The 18,457-nt window shown below is 30.8% G+C and overlaps 2 protein-coding genes and 1 long non-coding RNA gene across 5 annotated transcripts; 2 read left to right on the top strand and 1 right to left on the bottom strand.

Moving 5' to 3' along the window:
* Positions 1-488: 488 nt before the first annotated feature.
* LOC105121070 (uncharacterized) lies at positions 489-1,253 on the bottom strand. Its single transcript, XR_841474.1, has 2 exons — positions 1,065-1,253; positions 489-809 (listed from the first exon to the last, which is right to left on the bottom strand). It is a non-coding gene; the product is annotated as an uncharacterized LOC105121070 (long non-coding RNA).
* A 4,174-nt stretch (positions 1,254-5,427) lies between these two features.
* Positions 5,428-12,019, top strand: LOC105121069 (bifunctional purple acid phosphatase 26-like). Of its 3 annotated transcripts, XM_011019563.1 has the most exons (11): positions 5,428-5,580; positions 5,669-5,767; positions 5,895-6,124; positions 6,608-6,808; positions 7,213-7,324; positions 8,082-8,308; positions 9,110-9,248; positions 10,441-10,661; positions 10,931-11,052; positions 11,144-11,305; positions 11,649-12,019. In XM_011019563.1, the coding sequence occupies exons 3-11, from the start codon at positions 5,930-5,932 to the stop codon at positions 11,722-11,724; spliced, it is 1,455 nt and encodes a 484-aa protein (XP_011017865.1). In that variant the 5' UTR covers positions 5,428-5,580; positions 5,669-5,767; positions 5,895-5,929; the 3' UTR covers positions 11,725-12,019. The 3 variants fall into 3 exon arrangements, with proteins under 3 accessions (XP_011017865.1, XP_011017864.1, XP_011017866.1); XM_011019562.1 differs by lacking the exon at positions 5,669-5,767 and having other exon boundaries at positions 5,429-5,580; XM_011019564.1 differs by lacking the exons at positions 5,428-5,580; positions 5,669-5,767 and adding an exon at positions 6,337-6,441 and having other exon boundaries at positions 6,046-6,124.
* A 2,601-nt stretch (positions 12,020-14,620) lies between these two features.
* On the top strand, positions 14,621-15,505 carry LOC105121068 (zinc finger protein 7-like). The gene has a single exon (XM_011019561.1). The coding sequence runs from the start codon at positions 14,621-14,623 to the stop codon at positions 15,503-15,505; it is 885 nt and encodes a 294-aa protein (XP_011017863.1).
* Positions 15,506-18,457: the final 2,952 nt, after the last annotated feature.

Genomic DNA, 18,457 nt, shown 5'->3' with positions numbered 1-18,457 from the left:
ACAGTGTACCACAAGAAGCATTGTGGGAACAAGATAATAGCTTTGCCTCAGAGGTAGTGACAATCATGTATCATCATCATCTTTATATCTGATAATACGTGATTTATGATTGCATCACTGGCAAATCATTCATCTATGCTATTCATTCAGGAAAGAAATAAGAAAGAAATTTTACAGAAACTGAAGCGATACCATTTTGCAAAACAAAAGGTTGTTTTGAATACAAGAGCCTCGTATTATGCATCACGGGCAAAGCAAGACATCCTGCATACCATTACGAGCAGCTACATAAATCAAATCAATAAAACAAAGCAGTTTTCGAAAGGAGATTTTCCAAAACACAGCCGCAATTATCCAAGGTTGCGGAAACATAACCACATGAACGCTGTGGTCATTCATCCTGCATCGGAAACATTCATGCAGATAACATAACCACATGAACGCTGTGGTCATAAGTATTTGCATAAACAATCCCAGATGCAGAAACATAGATAGCCACCGCTGTCTATAGCATTTCTCCAACACTAAAATCAAACAATAATTAGCCAAAAAACTGATTTTTGCATCAGAGAGATTCCCATTTAGACATAGTCAACATTCTCCAATTTTAATTGGAGTAGCTGATGTCCCTGTCTGTTTTATCATCATTTGCACAAAACCCAATTCAATTATATATACACAAAAAAAGAAACACTAAATTCACAGCTTTTAATCTATGAAAAATGCATCAGAGAGATTCCCATTTTAGACTTGGTCATCATCCTCCCTAAAAAAGGAGTAGCTGATGTCCCTGTCTATTTTATCATCACCTGCATTTTATCCATAGACAATTAAAACAGCAGAATTTAAATTAAAAAACAATAATTAAACTAATAAAAAGAAAAGATCCTAAATAAATGCCTCAGATTTAATTGTTTTCATAGATATTTAAATCTCGGAGTATATTTAATACCATCACAGGCAAAAGGGCGCGGCGCTGGGAGAAGAAAATATACTCTACATGGACCGAAAACTTATCAAAAAATAAATAAACTCAGAAGTAATGAGATGTTATATAGAAAGACCTGAGGAGGGCGAGGTACAATAGCTAGCTAAAGAGAGTGGAAGAGACGGCGGAGAGAACAATGAGGGATTTGTACTAAACCCTAATTGCCACAAACGGCTAGAGAGTCAGGTTTATTATTGCGGTATTTATAATGCGTTGAAGAGAAATGGAAAGCTAGGGTTTTGTTTTTTTTTTTTTTTAATTACTAGACTGGACAAAAAGACAGGTACTATAAGATGTCGTCTCCGGCTTGTTTTGATGACCTTCTTTCTCTTGTCGTTTCAAATTCTGGGCTTCAAGTCATTTACTTAATGGGCTGGCTTATGGCCCTTCAATTTGATGAGGATGTTTGGACGTGTATTAATAATTATTTTTAAAATATTTTTTATTTAAAAAATATTTTTTTATTAAAATAATTATTTGTATATTAACATATTAAAATAATTTAAATTTTTTTAAATATATTAATTTAAAATAAAAAAATATTTTTTTCAAAAAAAAATTAAATAGTAAACACACTCAAAATTCAGTTGTTGTGTTTTAGAATAGTATTGCGGGGATTTAGAGATTTCAATATAGTTTATCCCTATGCTAATACAAAATATTTTTCTACTTTTTCTTTGATCAAAGTATTATCTTATTGTATTTATATATATATATATATATAAAAAAAAAAACAAAATCTGGTAACAATCCTTCATCAGCTAAACAGTTAGAAATTAAGGGTTGATTAAATGAAATCATGATAAATGAAAAAAATTATGGTGATTTCATTGATGAATTTTTAATTTATTAGGACGTTAAATGACAAAAAATTGTTATCAAATAAAAACTTAATGTATGCATCACAAAAAAAAACTTTATTTTAATTTTATTATTTTATATTAAGTTATTTGTTCTTGAACTTTTTTTTTTTCTTATTGTTTTATTATTTCAAGAGCGGGTTAGTTAAAAAAAATTTCTTAATATTTTTTTTAACTTTGTTATTTTTTATTATTTTTAAAAAAAGTCTAAATTTTTTTAGTTTTGATTTCAAGTTGTGAGTGGCAAATTAGTCGAGTTATTCCAATTTAACTCTGTTTTTTTCTTGGTTTTTTATAAGTATTTTTTTTCAATTTTATTATTTTACATTAAATTATTTTCTCCTGAGAAATTTTATTATTTTGCATTAAATTATTTTCTCCTGAGCTTTGTTATTTTTTTACTTTTATTTTTGTTTAATTATTTCAAAAGCGGGTTGGAAAAGTTAACCTGAATTAACTCGAATTTTTTCTAATTTTATTTTTTATAAGGTTTTTTTTATATATTTTTTTTAATCTTGATCTTATATTACGGGTTATGGATTTTTTAAGTTAATAAAAAATGACTCAGTTTTTCCTCTTCAATGTTTTTTTTTTCAATCATTGACATTAATCTTGAACTTTATAATTTATTTTTTATTTTTTTATAAGTTGTTTTGATTTTATATTTCAGATTGGGTTTTAATAAATTTAACACAATTTGCTTTGGATTATCATCACCTAAATATTTTTTTAATATTAAAAAAATTTGACAAGTTATCTATCTAACTGTGTTTTAGAAAGATACAACAAAACACTTACTATTATAATGGAAGAACTATATAATAAGCACGTTTTTAAAAAACTGTACAAGTACGAAATAAACTAACCTTCATTGAAATTGATTTATTTAGAGCTCCTTTATAAATACGGTAGCTTTTGTTTTGACATATTTTTTAAAAAAATGCACTTGTTTTAAAAAAATATTAAATTAATATTTTTTTAGTGTTTTCTTGATAAATATAATATTGTAATGTTAAGAATATATAAGATTCTTAAAAAATATTTTGATTTTTTTAAGTGAAAAATACTCTTAAAAATTGTATACTACAATACCAAACAATCATTTAGTGCTTTTTTAAAATTGCAGTAACTTCTGATTTTAAAATATTTTTCACCTAAAAAAATTAATTTGATGCTTGTTTAGATGTTTTTCAATGATTTTAATATATTTATGTAAAAAAAATAATAATAAAATATTATTTTTAATATATTTTTTATTGAATAATACTTTTGAAAACATTTTGCATCACAATACCAAATACATACAATAACCTTGATTGAGTTGGTATTTTAACAGGTGAGAGATTTTGTTGTTGAATTGCATAATAAAACTATTTTTTTGTGTTTTAATTTTTTTATTTGATTCTATAACATTGTATTAATTTAAAACTAGTTGTAATGATTTTTTATGCAAATATATGGAGTCTTATGATGTCAAGAAAATATTTTATTGCTTAACTAACGCTCTGTTTGTCGAAATAAAATAAAAACTCATTGATTTAAAAAAAAAATTAGAGTTTTGATGATAGAATTTAAAGTTTAAACAAGTATCCTCACCCTTTCTTTCCTTCTAGAATCATGGGTTGATTTGCATAACCAATAGCAGTTTTTAGGTTCTTTTTGCTTTTTTGACCACTTAATTTTTTTTTTAATTTAATTTTTTAATATTGATAAATTGTTTTGGTTGTCTGTCTATAGGGTTCTATAATTTCAAAGGAAAATTTCGACGATCTATTAATATTCAACTTGACAAAATAAATAAAATTATATTGATATAAAACAATTGAGATTTGAGAAATCAACATTAAAATTAAAACAAATATTATGGATTAAAGTTAACAATCTGAACAACTCAGCTGACGCAGCATTAACCGTATCATTGTGTGGAGGCAATTCGTTGTGTTCTATTAAAGCATTTCCAATAAAAAATGTTATTTTAAAAAGATAAAATAGCATTTTGAATAATATAAATATAGCTTTTTTTATCATGTATATTCTAATAAAAAAAATTATTTAAAAAGCTAATTATATTAAAGTGGAATAAATAAGTATTTCATTTTTTTAATGATTTTGATGTTATTTTTTTCCCTATAGCTAGATTTAATTGGCTTATTTTTTTTGTTAACCTTATTTTGTTAGTTTTGGCTTTTTTAAAGATATATAGAAATAATATTTATGAAAAAAAATAATATATTTTAATATTTTATCTAGTTTTTCCCTGAAGTATGAAAAGCAAACAAAAAAACCAAAATATTAGTTTTTTATTTTTGATTATCCATTTAACATCTCTATTGAAGATGTTTTAGTGCGTGCGGCTTCCTATTACAGCCAAGAACATGCTTTTTTGGTGGCATTATAACCGGTGTTGCAAGGGCTTTTGGGCTAGGCAATATATTTTGGTGGAGAAGAAATGTTGGGGTTTTATCAATATTTTTTTTCTCTTTTTTTTTCTCCTGTATTCTCTTCTTGGGATTCTTGTCATTTTAGTTTTATTTTAAATTTAGATTTTTTTTACTGTTTTTTTTTACTTTGAATTTTTTTAAATTATTTTTTTAAAAAATTATTCTTTGATATTAAATTGATTAAAAATTAAATTTTATATATTTTTTTAAAATAATCCTGATTTTAATGAATTGGCTTGTGGTTTTGAAATGCTAGCCCAAGTTGGCACGAGATTTATTAAAAATTAGATTGTATGATTTTCTTTTTTTTAGTGGGATTGTCCTGATTTTATGATCTAAATTATAAATTTTATGGGTAATCTAAATTGACTCAAATCTGTTTTCTAGGGTAATTTTTATAAGACTATAAGATCAAATCAAGTATAAAATCCAAATCATAATTTTTTTAATTTTTTTAAAATATGCTAGCAATACATGAATATTTTTTTTAATTTATCGTGGGTCACTAATCTATTATTAAATTGGTTTTGATTTAACAATTTCAAAACCTATCACAATATAAATTCCTTAAATTGAAACAAATGAATTATGTATTTACGGATTAAAAAGTTTCGATTGCTATTAAATTACTAAATCAATTATCCAAAGTTTGCAATAACTCTTTATCATGATTTGGTATCATTTCAAATGTGTTTGAAATCATATTTTTTTAAAACTTGTTTTTTTTTAAAATTAATTTTTTATATTTTTGAAAATATCAAAATATTATTATAATATATTTTTAAATAAAAAAATCATTTAAAAAATAACCACTTTTATATTTTTAAAAATTATATTAATATGTTAGGTTTATCTAATATATAATAGTTATTTGTTGATTAAATATATTAATCTTGAATTTATTATTTCAAGAACATAAAAAACTAACGACATTAATGACAAAACTATGGCTGGATAATAAATAATTTAGATGGAGTTGATGGATATTGGACTTGATGCCAAGAGAAAGACAATGACTGAAGTTATCTCATCCGCTCAACTGATGATTCACACGTGGTCGCATTACAGACAAAAGCCAGTTACGAACCTGAAAAGGAAAACAACAAATTATGGGCAGCCACGTGATCCTCTGCAGGTTACCACGTTAAGCATTCCTGTCTCCAAGACAATCAACAAGCCATTCTACGAGCTGAACTATCTTTTCTCCCTATATAACAAGCCTTTTTTTTATTAAAAACAAACTACATCATCACGCACCCATCTCCACCAGTCTTTCTGCTGATTTTATAAGGTAAGCTTTCTTATAAATTCTATAATTCAAACGATGATGACGATGAACTTTTGGTCAAGTTGTTTATTTTCTCTTTGCTTTTTTGCAGACTTTCTTGTGTTATTATGTGGGTCATGTGATATTTTATTTGTTATTATCTGGGTCATGTTCATGTGATTGATATTTTGGCATTGATTCTGGGATGCAGGTATTGAACCGATTGTTATTGGAAAATATGGTTTTGGAATAGAATTACCAGAGTCTAACATGGATATTAACATATTTTTGTTGATTTGCTGCCGTGGTTGATATTTGTCATTGATGATGTGATGCAGCTATTCAATTGCTATTGGCTGATTGATCAATAATCATGCCAAATTTTGTCGAGACGCAGTCCATGTTGCTTCAAGTAATTGTACTAGTGTTCTTCTTCCTCTCGGCCTCTGTCAAAAATGGAAATGCAGGGAAAACGAGTACTTTCATTCGGTCAGAGTGGCCATCTAATGACATACCTCTTGACCATGAAGTATTTGCAGTCCCAAAGGGTCATAATGCACCACAACAAGTAAGCATTTTTACATTTGAATATCTCGTGCAACAAATATCTGTGGTGAGATTGCATATGGACATATGAATCTGCTCAATTATTTTGTATGTTTTGCCCAACTTTAATGCTCATAGATTTATCAATGGAAAAGGGGAAAAAATGGCGTTTCGGTGCATTTGCATATTCTGAGTGTCTTTCTTGCACCTTTAATATGGACGTCTTCTACGCAGCAACTACAACAAATGAATTAGAATTCAAGAGTAAGAATACTGATCGATGTGCTATGTTTTATGACATTACGTGGTTCATATACCTTGAAGTCTACTAAACTAAAAGTATGTTACCATCAAGCACACTTTTCGTTGAGAGTCCCTGGAATCATTTTGTTTAGATGATGATGGGGTGATGCATATCATCTTCCATATATATCTGCATTTTGGTTCTTTTTATAGTTATTTATTTGTCATTTAAACATATTTTCCTGAATTGCTTTAACCATAGGTGCACATAACCCAAGGTGATTACAATGGAAAGGCTGTAATTATCTCGTGGGTGACACCTGATGAACCAGGCACCAGCAAAGTGCAATATGGTGTGTCAAAGGAGAACTATGATTTTACTGCAGAGGGGGCAGTGAGAAATTATACCTTTTACAATTATACGTCTGGCTACATTCATCAGTGCCTCGTTGATGGCCTTGAGGTAATAATAATTTGAACCATGGAAGTATGTGAATTCATGAATTGCTAAATAATTTTTGTCTTTTTCTCCAAGTAACATATAAATTGCTAAATGCAAGTGGATATAGTAGATTACTGTGTTAGAAATTACTTGAATAAATTCTGTTACCCTAATATATCAATGACTTTAACAGATTCTGCACCAGGCAGGGCTTGCTTATGTCGTAAATAGGTTCTATAGGCACTCTGGGCTTTTCTGCTATACCAAACATATAAGAATGACTTTTGAGTAGTTAGTATGGATCTAAGCATGCTCCCATTGAATTTCCATGCTGAGTACGCCAATTGACACAGCACTGATTTGGAAATCTTTTTGGTTCACAACTGTCTAAGAAATAACTAGTTGAGTTTCTTTCTTGTTTCCAGTATGACACCAAATACTATTACAAGATTGGCAGTGGAGATTCTTATCGAGAGTTCTGGTTTCAAACACCTCCAAAGATCAATCCAGATACTCCTTACAAGTTTGGAATTATTGGTGAGTTTTTTCCTTCTGCACAGAGTTCTGGTTCAAAGTCTTACAAGCTGCTTTGAACTTTGTTATGTACTGCTGGTTTTCATATGGATATAATTTGGCATCATAGATTTGATGGAATCTTTGCTGCTTATAATTGAAATGTTTATGTTATATGAAGCATGATAATGGCTATTAAAACACAATTATATAATCAAGTTTCCAGAACTTAGAGGAAATGGTTCTTCACCCTGACAAAATATTCCCTCTATCCAATGGGCAACCAAGGTATAGGGTTTCAGACAAAACTATGTCTGAATGTGTCTTGGATCATTTCTTAGTATTTCAATTGAAACATGACATATTATGACAAAAAATGATCGGTATTTGAAATTTAATATCAGATAGGGCATGTCCGTACCAAAGTAAAAATCCAACTTCTCAATGGCATCCCTCTATCTAACATGGACTTTCTCTTTTTGCAGCATAGTTCATTATACTTGTACTTTTCCTTTTGTCCTTTCTACCACCTAAAAGTTGATATACATAAGTTCTCTGTATGCATGCCATTGTCTTTAAATACCAAAAAGTTTGCGATAAATTCTACTCCTCCAGTCTGGGCTTGGTGCCAGTGCCGCCTGTATCTTCCAAAGTACTTTACCTTGGGGTTCTTGTTTTTTTTTTCTTCTCTTTACATGCATATATCTGAGTACCCTTAACATGCTTCTACCTATTCTTTTCTTATGAATTTCATTAATAAGTTACTCCTTTTCTATTCAAGGTGACTTGGGCCAGACATTTAACTCCCTCTCGACGCTTGAGCATTACATGCAGAGTAGAGCTCAAGCTGTCTTATTTGTTGGAGATCTTGCTTACGCTGATAGATACATGTACAATGATGTTGGTATACGGTGGGATACCTGGGGTCGTTTTGTTGAGAGAAGTGCAGCATATCAGCCATGGATGTGGTCTGTTGGAAATCATGAAATAGAATACATGCCTTACTTGGTAAAATGTTCAGTCATTCATCATGTTGCATTGCTTTCTGTTCAGATGTCACCATACAGTTTTTTATTTAACTTTTTGGTGCTACGAGAACTTTTAGACTATCTTGAAATCTTGTCATGTGCTGTCCATTGCACTGGAAAAATATGAATGCAGATACAGTATGCATCTGGGTCATTTATATTCCTTCCTTTTTCATTGCTGCTATAGTGCCATGGATATTGTGATCCCATGAGACTTTTTAGTGATGCTTGTCGAGCAATGTTGTCTAATGTATAAAAGAACTTGAATACTGAATTGGTAACATTAACTGTGGACCATTTACCGGCAATTGCTTCCCGCTGTTCCCACAGTACCATTGTTCTCATTCTATTCCATAAGCATGGAATATAGTCTCCAGGACACATGCAAAGTCTTCCTTTTCCTTTTTTTCACTTTCTGTTAGTTATTTTTCCTTGTTTATATTTTTCTTATTCTTAGCAAAAGGAGGTAAATCCCCATATCCATCCATACCTACATAAGATGATTTAATTAACTGTCCCGTTGAACCAACCCTAACTGCTTTTTCCATGATTTTTCAATTTTTTTGTCCTTGTGTTCCTGTAAATTAATGTAAATTTGTAGACAGATTGGCAAGACAAGACATGAGTTTCAGCTTGTGTTCCTTTTCATTTTTTTCCCATCTACTTCATACATGCAGCATGGCATGCTTATCAATATAGTTCTTATGTAGAAATCTCTTTCTGTTAGCAGTTGAAGTTCTTGTTCAGTTCCTAGTTATTTATAATCATAACATATGTGCAGGGAGAAGTTATTCCTTTCAAATCTTATCTTAATCGATACCCTACTCCTCATTTAGCCTCCAAAAGCAGCAGCCCTTTCTGGTATGCCATCAGACGTGCATCTGCTCATATAATTGTGCTGTCCAGCTATTCGCCTTTTGGTAACTTTTCATTCCCTTTTATACTTCAAAATAGATTCAGCAGTCATTCTATGATACATTGTAATATGGATCCATACCACAGTAGGCCAAGGAACCACATTCTATTGCTCTTGTATTTTGCAGCAAGGACGTCATTAATTTTCACTAACATAATTCGCTAACATAAACAAATGAGAGTTTTCCATTCTCCCATCTCATAATTAACTACCTTGGACCCTTGTGTGATTGATAATAATAATAATGTCAGTAATATGTGAAAGGTTTTGACAAGGGTCTCTGACAAGCATGATTCTGGAAGTCTTAAATTTCTACTATCTGCTGGATTGGCAGCCAGTATCTCTTAAAAATTCGTGAGAAAGTATTTCAATAAGGTGAAAATATCCTTTCTTTAGATTGTGGCCCAACATCAAGAAAGCTTTAAGAGTTTCATGTTAACCATAGGACATTCTCAGATTAGAGCATTCATGTCGTAAAAATTCCAGATTTTCAGTTTGCACATTAGGTGTTCGGCTTGTTTGTAAGGGTGTCCATCAGTATTGCACTTTTGTGGCAGTTCCCCTTGGCCTTGCTATAGGATACCACAATGCTGGGAGAGAAAAAACCAGCTGCAATTTGTCCCGCAGATGGTTAAAAGTACGAGCCATCAAATTGTCTTATGCTGCAACTCTCCTGGCCTCTTCCCAGCAGTCATAATGCCTCAATTTGGCATGTGAGCTAGCGTCTCCTGCTGGGTTTTATAGCGTTCGTTGTGCTGCTCATGAAATAAACATGAGGGCTGTCAATATTTCCTGCAAGATATGAATTATCATTAAAGTGAATAATTGAGGGTATTTGTAGGAGTCTGCAGCAATTTTTTTTTCCTATTCATGATGTCAAACAGCATCATCTGGAATCGTGATAAGAGCTTTTTTGTCAACATATAGTTATCCTCTATGGTTTTTAAACCTTGGTATATAAACATGTTCAAAATAGGAGCAGCCTGAAGACTCCAACTGACATCAGCAGTGCATTCCAGAAACATATCTTCCCTGTAAGATGTTTCCATTGAAAAAAATAACCATGTAAGATCCTCAGCAAGTGCAAGGAGTTAGAACCAAAATGAAACATTAAACCCTGCAATGTCCAAGTATATAGCATTCTTGTCTAATGTCAGAGCTGTGTGATTTAACTGGAAGTTTAAACTTTTGAACAGTCAAATATACCCCTCAGTGGGAATGGCTAAAAGAAGAACTTGAAAGGGTTGACAGGGAGATGACACCTTGGCTCATTGTTCTCATGCATGTCCCAATCTACAACAGTAATGAAGCACACTTCATGGAAGGTGAAAGTATGCGGGCAGTCTTTGAGGAGTGGTTTGTTCATTACAAAGTTGATGTGATCTTTGCCGGCCATGTCCATGCTTATGAAAGATCAGTATGTTTCTTTCCTTTTGCTTTGTAATATGGTTGCTAGTGTTTGTAAGTTAAGAGCTCAGAAAGAAAGAATTTTGCTTGGAGAATCTATTTGCTGTGAATTATATCACTGGTTCAGTCAAAGCCAATAACTAAGTTTGAGCTGCCATCAACTTGAACAAATTGTGATTCCGAATCTCAGTACTTTCGATCTAGTCATGCTGATAAGTGCAGCATGTATATCATGCATTTTATTATTCAATTTTATTTAATTGTTTTTCCATTTTTCAGTATCGAATCTCAAACATACACTACAATGTATCTGGTGGTGCCTGTTATCCAGCCGCTGATGAATCTGCCCCTGTCTACATCACTGTCGGAGATGGAGGAAATCAAGAAGGTCTTGCTGAAAGGTAACTGAAGCTGCAAAACTGGAAATCTGCTCTTCTTTTGGGGGGAACTGTCGATGGTGGTCCTAAATAAAATGTTGCATTCATCCTGCAGGTTTAGAGATCCACAACCAGATTACTCTGCTTTCAGAGAAGCCAGTTATGGGCACTCTACATTGGAGATAAAGAACAGGACACATGCACTCTACCATTGGAACCGCAATGATGATGGGAAAAAAGTGCCAACTGATGCATTTGTTTTGCACAATCGGTACTGGTAAGTATAATTTACCGCATTTTTTCATGTGGCCACAATGCAGCATCCATTGTGTTTTTGGTTGAAGAGGGCAAGTTTTCTGCTGCCGGAAAATCATATGTAAGCAATGCTCACAAAATTGTCATTTCCTGCAACACTGATAAGCGTAGAAGGTGGCCAGGAAACCAGGGGCAGGGCCAGGCATTTGGTTGAGAATGCCATTGCACCCCTATACATTGAGAAAGTTTTTGGAATAGTTTGTAATTATTTTAAGGCGTACCTTATGGAAACCATATATTTTTGCACCCCAAGATTTCTTTTGCTAATGAACTAATTAATATTCACAAAGGTTGTATTTGCACAGGGGAAGCAATCTGAGAAGGAGAAAATTGAAGAAGCATCATATGAGGAGTGTTGTTGGTTGGGTTTCAAGTTTCTAAAAACTCTCTCCAGAAATTCAGAACTGTATTTTCAGATGGACTCGGCATGATCGATGAAAATAGCCTACAAAAACAAAGTGGCTTGTATTCTAGTCTCTCCACGACGATGTTGCCGGCATTCTTACTGGAGATTTATTTTGATGCTGGTAACTGTAATAGTTCTTTACAGAAATCCATGGATAATGCTTGTCCTGTAAGTGCTTGCAGTATTCTGTCCCATCAATGTAGAGCATTCAGTCAAATGCTGTCATGGGTTTTTCTATCAAAAAAAATAAAGAGGATAGATGGATTATATTAACATGATCCTCCTGCTTAGTCCAGTCCATCATTGCACGAAACCTCTAGAAGATATTGATCTTGCGAGCATTGATAGTAACCATTAGATACTTGAATTGTACGGTGCTGTGGGAAGGATATTTTTTAAAACGTAAAAATAAAATATATAGATAGATATTGTTAACATGTTTTGTAATAGGAAAAAAAATTCAATAATAAACTCAAAATCTAAGGTATATAATGTTATATTTTAAATCATTGAGATAAAAAAAAATATGAAAAGATATTTGGTCAATTTTATGAAAAGATTTATAATCTTACTTTATAACAAAGTAAAAAAATAGATGGAATTTTATAAACAAAGTAAAAAATAGATGGAATTCAATAAAGTAATATCTAAAATATCCTTTTAATTTATCTAAAAATTAAAAAATATTAATTAACAAAATGTTGTATGGTGGAACTGAAAAAAATAATAAGAAAAAAAAAAGACTACTCGAATCAACTTGAGTGAAATCATCAAATATATGACCCGAGAACAAATCTAAAAGTTAATACTTAATTAAAATAATGTTAAATAATAAAATTAAAAAAATTAATTAAAAAAAAACCGACTTAAACCAACTTAAATTACTTGGCCAAACCTGCTACTTGAATCGTGAGATCACAACAATCCTGTAATAAAAACAATTACAAATCCCAATTACTAACAAACGAAGAACAAAATCAAAAGAAAAAAAATGAAATAATTAAAAGGACCTTAAAATACCCCAACAAACTCGGATGAGCGAGCCAACCCTGTGACTCGGGTCATGTGAAAATAGTAAAAGGTAAAAAAAAAAAAGTAATGAAGTTCAATTTCCAAACAAACCAAATGTTAAATGACAAAACTCCAAAAAAAATTAATTTTTTTAGAAAACCAAGCCAACCTGTATTAACTTGTTGAAGTCGTAATCTAAATCATGAAATTAAAATAACCTTATAAATAGAAAAACAAAAAAAAATTACAAAGCCCAATTCCAAATCAGCTCAATATTGATGGGTGAAATTGAAAAAAGTAATGTAAAAAAATCAATCAAAGTTAACTCAAGTCAACTTTCTAAATTTGTAACCAAGGATATAAGGTCAAGATTAATCTATAAAAGACAAACTAAAAAAATCATAAAACTCAATCCTTAATAAATTAAATGTTGAAAGATAAAATTAAGAAAAATTTTTTATTTAAAAATAGACAAATCATAAAACTCAATCCTTAATAAATTAGATGTTGAAAGATAAAATTAAGAAAATTTTTTTTATTTAAAAATAGATTTAAAGAAAAATAAATAATAATAAAAAGAACATAAATGAAAATTGAAAAAGCTGAAATTACACATTGCAACTTTGGATAGTTAGCAGGAAGATCAAGGAGATAAGAAAGAAAAAAGAATGAAAAAGAAAGAAAGGATTGCTAGAGCCTTATCACCATCTATCGATTGACACCACCGCTCTAATGGAATGAACTCCCCAAGCCGCTTTCAATGCCACCAAGGAAGACCACACTTGACCATTAAAGGAAGCCACATGCACTACTAAAGCGTGACAACTTCCAACACAAGCACTCACAAGTTTGCCATTGTCCATTTACCCCACCTTATATATTTTAGTTTAAAATTACCTCTTTACTCTTAATAATTTTATATCAATAACATTTAATTTAATTTTGCTAGATTGGCTCATTAACTACGTATCTAAATTTTTTCTCGACATCATAAAATTTTGATATTTATATAATAAAAAAATTATCAAGTCTAATTTCAAATAAACTCAATATAAAATAATTTAATTGAAGAAAATAAAAATTAGGAGATGAAAAAAATAAAAAACCTTTTCCAAGTCCCTACAATTCAGTCCTTGATTGTAGCAAAAAAAGAAAAAGAAAAACTGAATATTTATTCATTGTTCAAGTTTTGTTTTAATAACTTTAATTATTTTAAATTAATAAAATATAATTTAATTTTACTAAATTAACCATCGACAAAATTTACCCAACACTATTAGATAGGCAGCCAAAGCAAGCCACAAAATTTATTCTCAAATAAACATATAATTAAATGAACAAATAAAAAAATTCTACGAATCAAATTAAACAAATACCAAGGATCAATTTTATTTTTTAAAAACAAAACACTGTATAACAATGTTCTAGTCGACAGTAATAATATAATTGTATTTGTAATTGTAAGGAGCCATTATCCAAATAAATAAATAAATAAATAAAATAACAACTGACTACATTAGCTCATGCATAAATGGAAAGATAGTTCCTTGCCTTGATTCACAGAAAGCCACCAAATCATGCCTTATCTCCCTCGTACGGAAGTTTGACTCATTTGGATTGTGCAACCAAACATATATTAGGAATATTTGTATGAGAAATCTTATTTAATGAAACAAAATCTTTTAAGCTTCGTCATCATTCAAGCCCCTTTTCTCAATTGATACATTGTAATAAGCACACAACGTGATTCTTTCCATCCATGAAAAGATACTACATCGATTCAAGACTCAATAAAAGGAGGAAGATTTTCACCATCTTTATGCCAAGCCAAACTTAAACTTGATCTTTCTTGAGTTCTCAATGGAATCAAGTGGTACGGAGAAGTCTCCCTCCGAGGGCTCTAGCATATCTGCAACCTCGGAGGGAACCCCGCATGGAGATGGTGGTGATCTTGATCAAACAAAGATGGACAATACGAAGATGAAAGAGAAAGATGCCAGAGGAGGATCCGAACCAGCACTCCTTCCTGAATCAAGTGCTCGAGTTTTGCTGGATTTGAAGCTTTGTCGCGACAACTCAATCCGCGGATCGAAGCAATTCAATCTATTTAGCCCCACGAGTGTTGGTTCTTCTCATGCAAAAGAGTCCACTGATGAGACCTCGAGGCAAACCGAGCCTAGGGTTTTCTCGTGCAACTTTTGCAAGAGAGAGTTCTCCACATCCCAAGCCTTAGGAGGGCACCAAAACGCACACAAACAGGAGCGGGCACTAGCCAAGAGGCGTCGGGAGATGGATGCGAGTGCTTTAGGACACTTGCCATATTACCCTTATTCAAGCCTTTCAACAAACCCCTATTATGGATCTTTAAATAGGGCACTCGGAGTACGGATGGATTCCTTCATTCACAAGACATCGCCTTATTCATGGACAACCCCCGGAGGGCATCGCTATGGCGCCCATAGCGGCTGGCCCAGGCAAACTTTGTTGAACACACAGCCTTCCATTGATAGGCTAAGGACAGAGAGCTTAAATGCTTTTTGTGGTGGATTTGGAATTTCCACTTCCTCATCTTCTCCAAGGTTTGATGACCAAGGCACAGTTCGCAGCAGTTTTGGTGCTTCTCCATCATCAAACAATATTGCTGCGATCAGAAAGCCTCCCAGTACTGATCATATCCAGCAAATTAACCCTCCAAAAAGTGATAAAGCAGATGAATCCGGACTTGATTTGTCTCTCAAGCTCTAGCAAATTAATATTGTTTATTAGTATTCCACCACAAATGCTTAATATTTTCATTGCATCTTAATCTTGTTTACAATTTATAAATGTCAATGCAATTTTTTTTTCGTTTTTGATATCTATGGCCTTGTGAAAGTACTTGATGTATGGGATCTTACAATGTGAAGGTCGTCTTTATAATCTTTCCCAACTTGTTTTTTTAAGCATGCATATATATATATATATATATATATATATATATATTTGCCTTTTCTTTTTAATGAGTTTAAGGAGTAATTATTCATAATTACTTCATAGATCAATCACACAAGAAAGAGAAAAATCACATCCGGATTCATTAAAAGCGATGATACTATTTATCATACATTCTCTAATATCAATCTTTTGTGATGGATATTAGTTTCCAATTCAAAAACACATATATTAGTTGGTAGGTTTTTGAAAATTTTACATGGACAAGTGATGTTAATTAATTAATGAAATATTGATCAAATGGGGAAGGTGTAAGTTAAATATGGGGCTTTGAGATGTGAAGCATTGATGGGATTTGATGGCTTAATTGAGTAAAGATACAAAGGTTCCACTTTCGTTTTTCAAGTGAGAATAAGAAACAAATTGCTTCCTGTTTGATTCTAAACAGATACCATAATGATACTGCAGAGGGCTGGCACCAACTCTTAATTCAAGTCTTAACCCAACAGAAAATTAATAAGAAAAAAAAAAAAAAGAGGCCCTGCTAAAGAAATGTAGTAGAAGACAACACAAAAGCAAGGAAATCAGATAGGGAGTTGCCAGGGATTTGGTAGATTAACATGCCATTTTAGAGCCATAAATTCAGGTTCCTTCCTATTCTTCTTTAGAAACCTCTGATAATAATATCTCTTACATGAATGCTGCTATATATGAACCAAACAGTTTCACAGTCAGCGTTAATATGCTTTACATCAACATTATTATACTCAAATTGGATAGTGACTACACCAAACCTTATGTTATAAATTAGATAAGTTAACACGAATTAATTCAAAATAAAATGTAGATTCAAGATTTAAAAAAAAAAATTAAAATGATTTTGATTTGAACTTTTCAAGTCAAATTGGGTTTTGATTGAATTAATTGGTTGAGGTGAATCTATCAAATCTATAGAGTGAATTTTTTTTAATTTAAATGAAAATCTAATCCAAGAGATGTTTGAATTAAGTCACCAAATTAAGTAACTCCTTGGACCAAATTGAATTTAATAACACTAATTTATATATCCTTTTAAAATCATCATCGGGCTAACTTTTGAGCAGTATTGATTCTAAGTCCTTAAACTCCTAATATTAATTAGGCAAGATATTTGCCCATTCATTAAAATGCTTATCTCACAGATTCGCTTTGAATTCTGATCCTAGATCATAATACACCTTAAAGACTATGTACTTGAATATTTATGTTATAGGTGATCTCTCTATGAGTTAGATACACAAAAACTATACGTGGGCGGCTCTAGGATACAATCAGGAAGGGAGTGCCAAAATAAAAATCATTAGGAAACATTTAGAAATAAAATAAAATAGTAATGGATAGAGTAGTAATTAAAAAACATCTTTCAAGACTTTTTAATTTATCCTTGAATTAAAATTTAAGACTTATTTTAAATCATATATATATATATATATATATATATATAATAGTCGAAATAGATATAAAGTTTATATTTTATGTGGCAAGCTTCATTAACTATTATATATGTACATATCCCCAAAGATTTTTGAAATATATTATATTTTAAAGTTTATACACATGTATGTCTAAGTAAAGTATTTCTTTTTAATATAGATATGTAGTCTGCAGAGAATAAACGGAAGACGATATTGTGTATTTTTTAATGAGGTTCTTAATTAATGTGTGATTCGTTTAATTAATATTAGTGAAATTAGAAGCATGCATGATTCTCTCAAACATGTGATTACTTAATAGAATCTCATAGTTATTCGAATTAAAAAAAAATATTTGTAGAGAACAACTGGATTAATGTGTGATTCATATATATGTGTGTGTAGGTGTTGAATATATTTAAAATATATTTGACAACAATTAAGTGAACGGAGAGGTTTTAATTTTCAAAGAAGGGACTTTATTGGCACTCTAGTTTTGATCTTAAGACTCTAAAGATATTTAAAAACAAGTTAATATTTGTCAAAGTATTAAATTGATTCCATAGTAATTTTCTTAGGTCACCTATTGCTCTTTGCGATGAAATGATTCATAAGATTTTTTATCATTTCTTTTGACAGATTTTAATAATATTAAAACAAATTCTTTTTAAAAAAATGATTCATAAAATCTTATTCATACTTATATTATTTATTTTTTATCACATCATATGTAATTAAAAATAAAATTTTAAAATAATAGGATTTATAAATATTATATAGATAACACTAATGCTGATGTGCATTATTATGCTAAACGTGAGCAGGGTCTGAATAAGATTTCTTTGTTTACATATATGCACATTATTTACTCACTCATGATATATAAAGAGATGTTATTATTGAAAAATACACATTTAGATACCATGATTCAATAATAATAATAATAATAATAAATTATTATTAGTAGTAGTATTAGTATTAGTATTAGGATTTTATAGGAGAAGCCATTGTAATTTAATTAGTATACTGAAAGACTAGACGAATTCACCTCAAACATGTTGAGTAAAGCAGACGTTTTAACTTCAAAAATTGGAATGTTGATTGTTTTAATTGACCTTGGTTAGGGCTGGGTTTAATTGTTATGGCGTTGAATTTGGATTTGGAAAAGAATTGGGGCTCAGTTTTGGAATACAAAGCCCAAGAAGAAGGCAAGTTCTTGCTGAAAACCCTAGCTAGTGCCCAGTTTTGTAAATTCTAGAAACAAATTTTAATTATGGAAAACAATCCCTAGCGCCCCATTTTCGTAAGAAATAAT

Source organism: Populus euphratica, unplaced genomic scaffold (assembly GCF_000495115.2).
Source record: "Populus euphratica unplaced genomic scaffold, PopEup_1.0 scaffold31.1, whole genome shotgun sequence".
NCBI classification, from domain to species: domain Eukaryota; kingdom Viridiplantae; phylum Streptophyta; class Magnoliopsida; order Malpighiales; family Salicaceae; genus Populus; species Populus euphratica.
Note: the sequence above shows the minus strand (reverse complement) of the source record. Positions and strands in the feature narration are given on the sequence as shown.

Coding starts and splice junctions, on each gene's coding strand:
- LOC105121068 (XM_011019561.1), top strand. CDS start 14,621: ATGGAATCAAGTGGTACGGAGAAGTCTCCCTCCGAGGGCTCTAGCATA.
- LOC105121069 (XM_011019563.1), top strand. CDS start 5,930: ATGCCAAATTTTGTCGAGACGCAGTCCATGTTGCTTCAAGTAATTGTA. Junction 6,125..6,607: donor GTCATAATGCACCACAACAA/GTAAGCATTTTT, acceptor CTTTAACCATAG/GTGCACATAACCCAAGGTGA. Junction 6,809..7,212: donor GCCTCGTTGATGGCCTTGAG/GTAATAATAATT, acceptor TCTTGTTTCCAG/TATGACACCAAATACTATTA.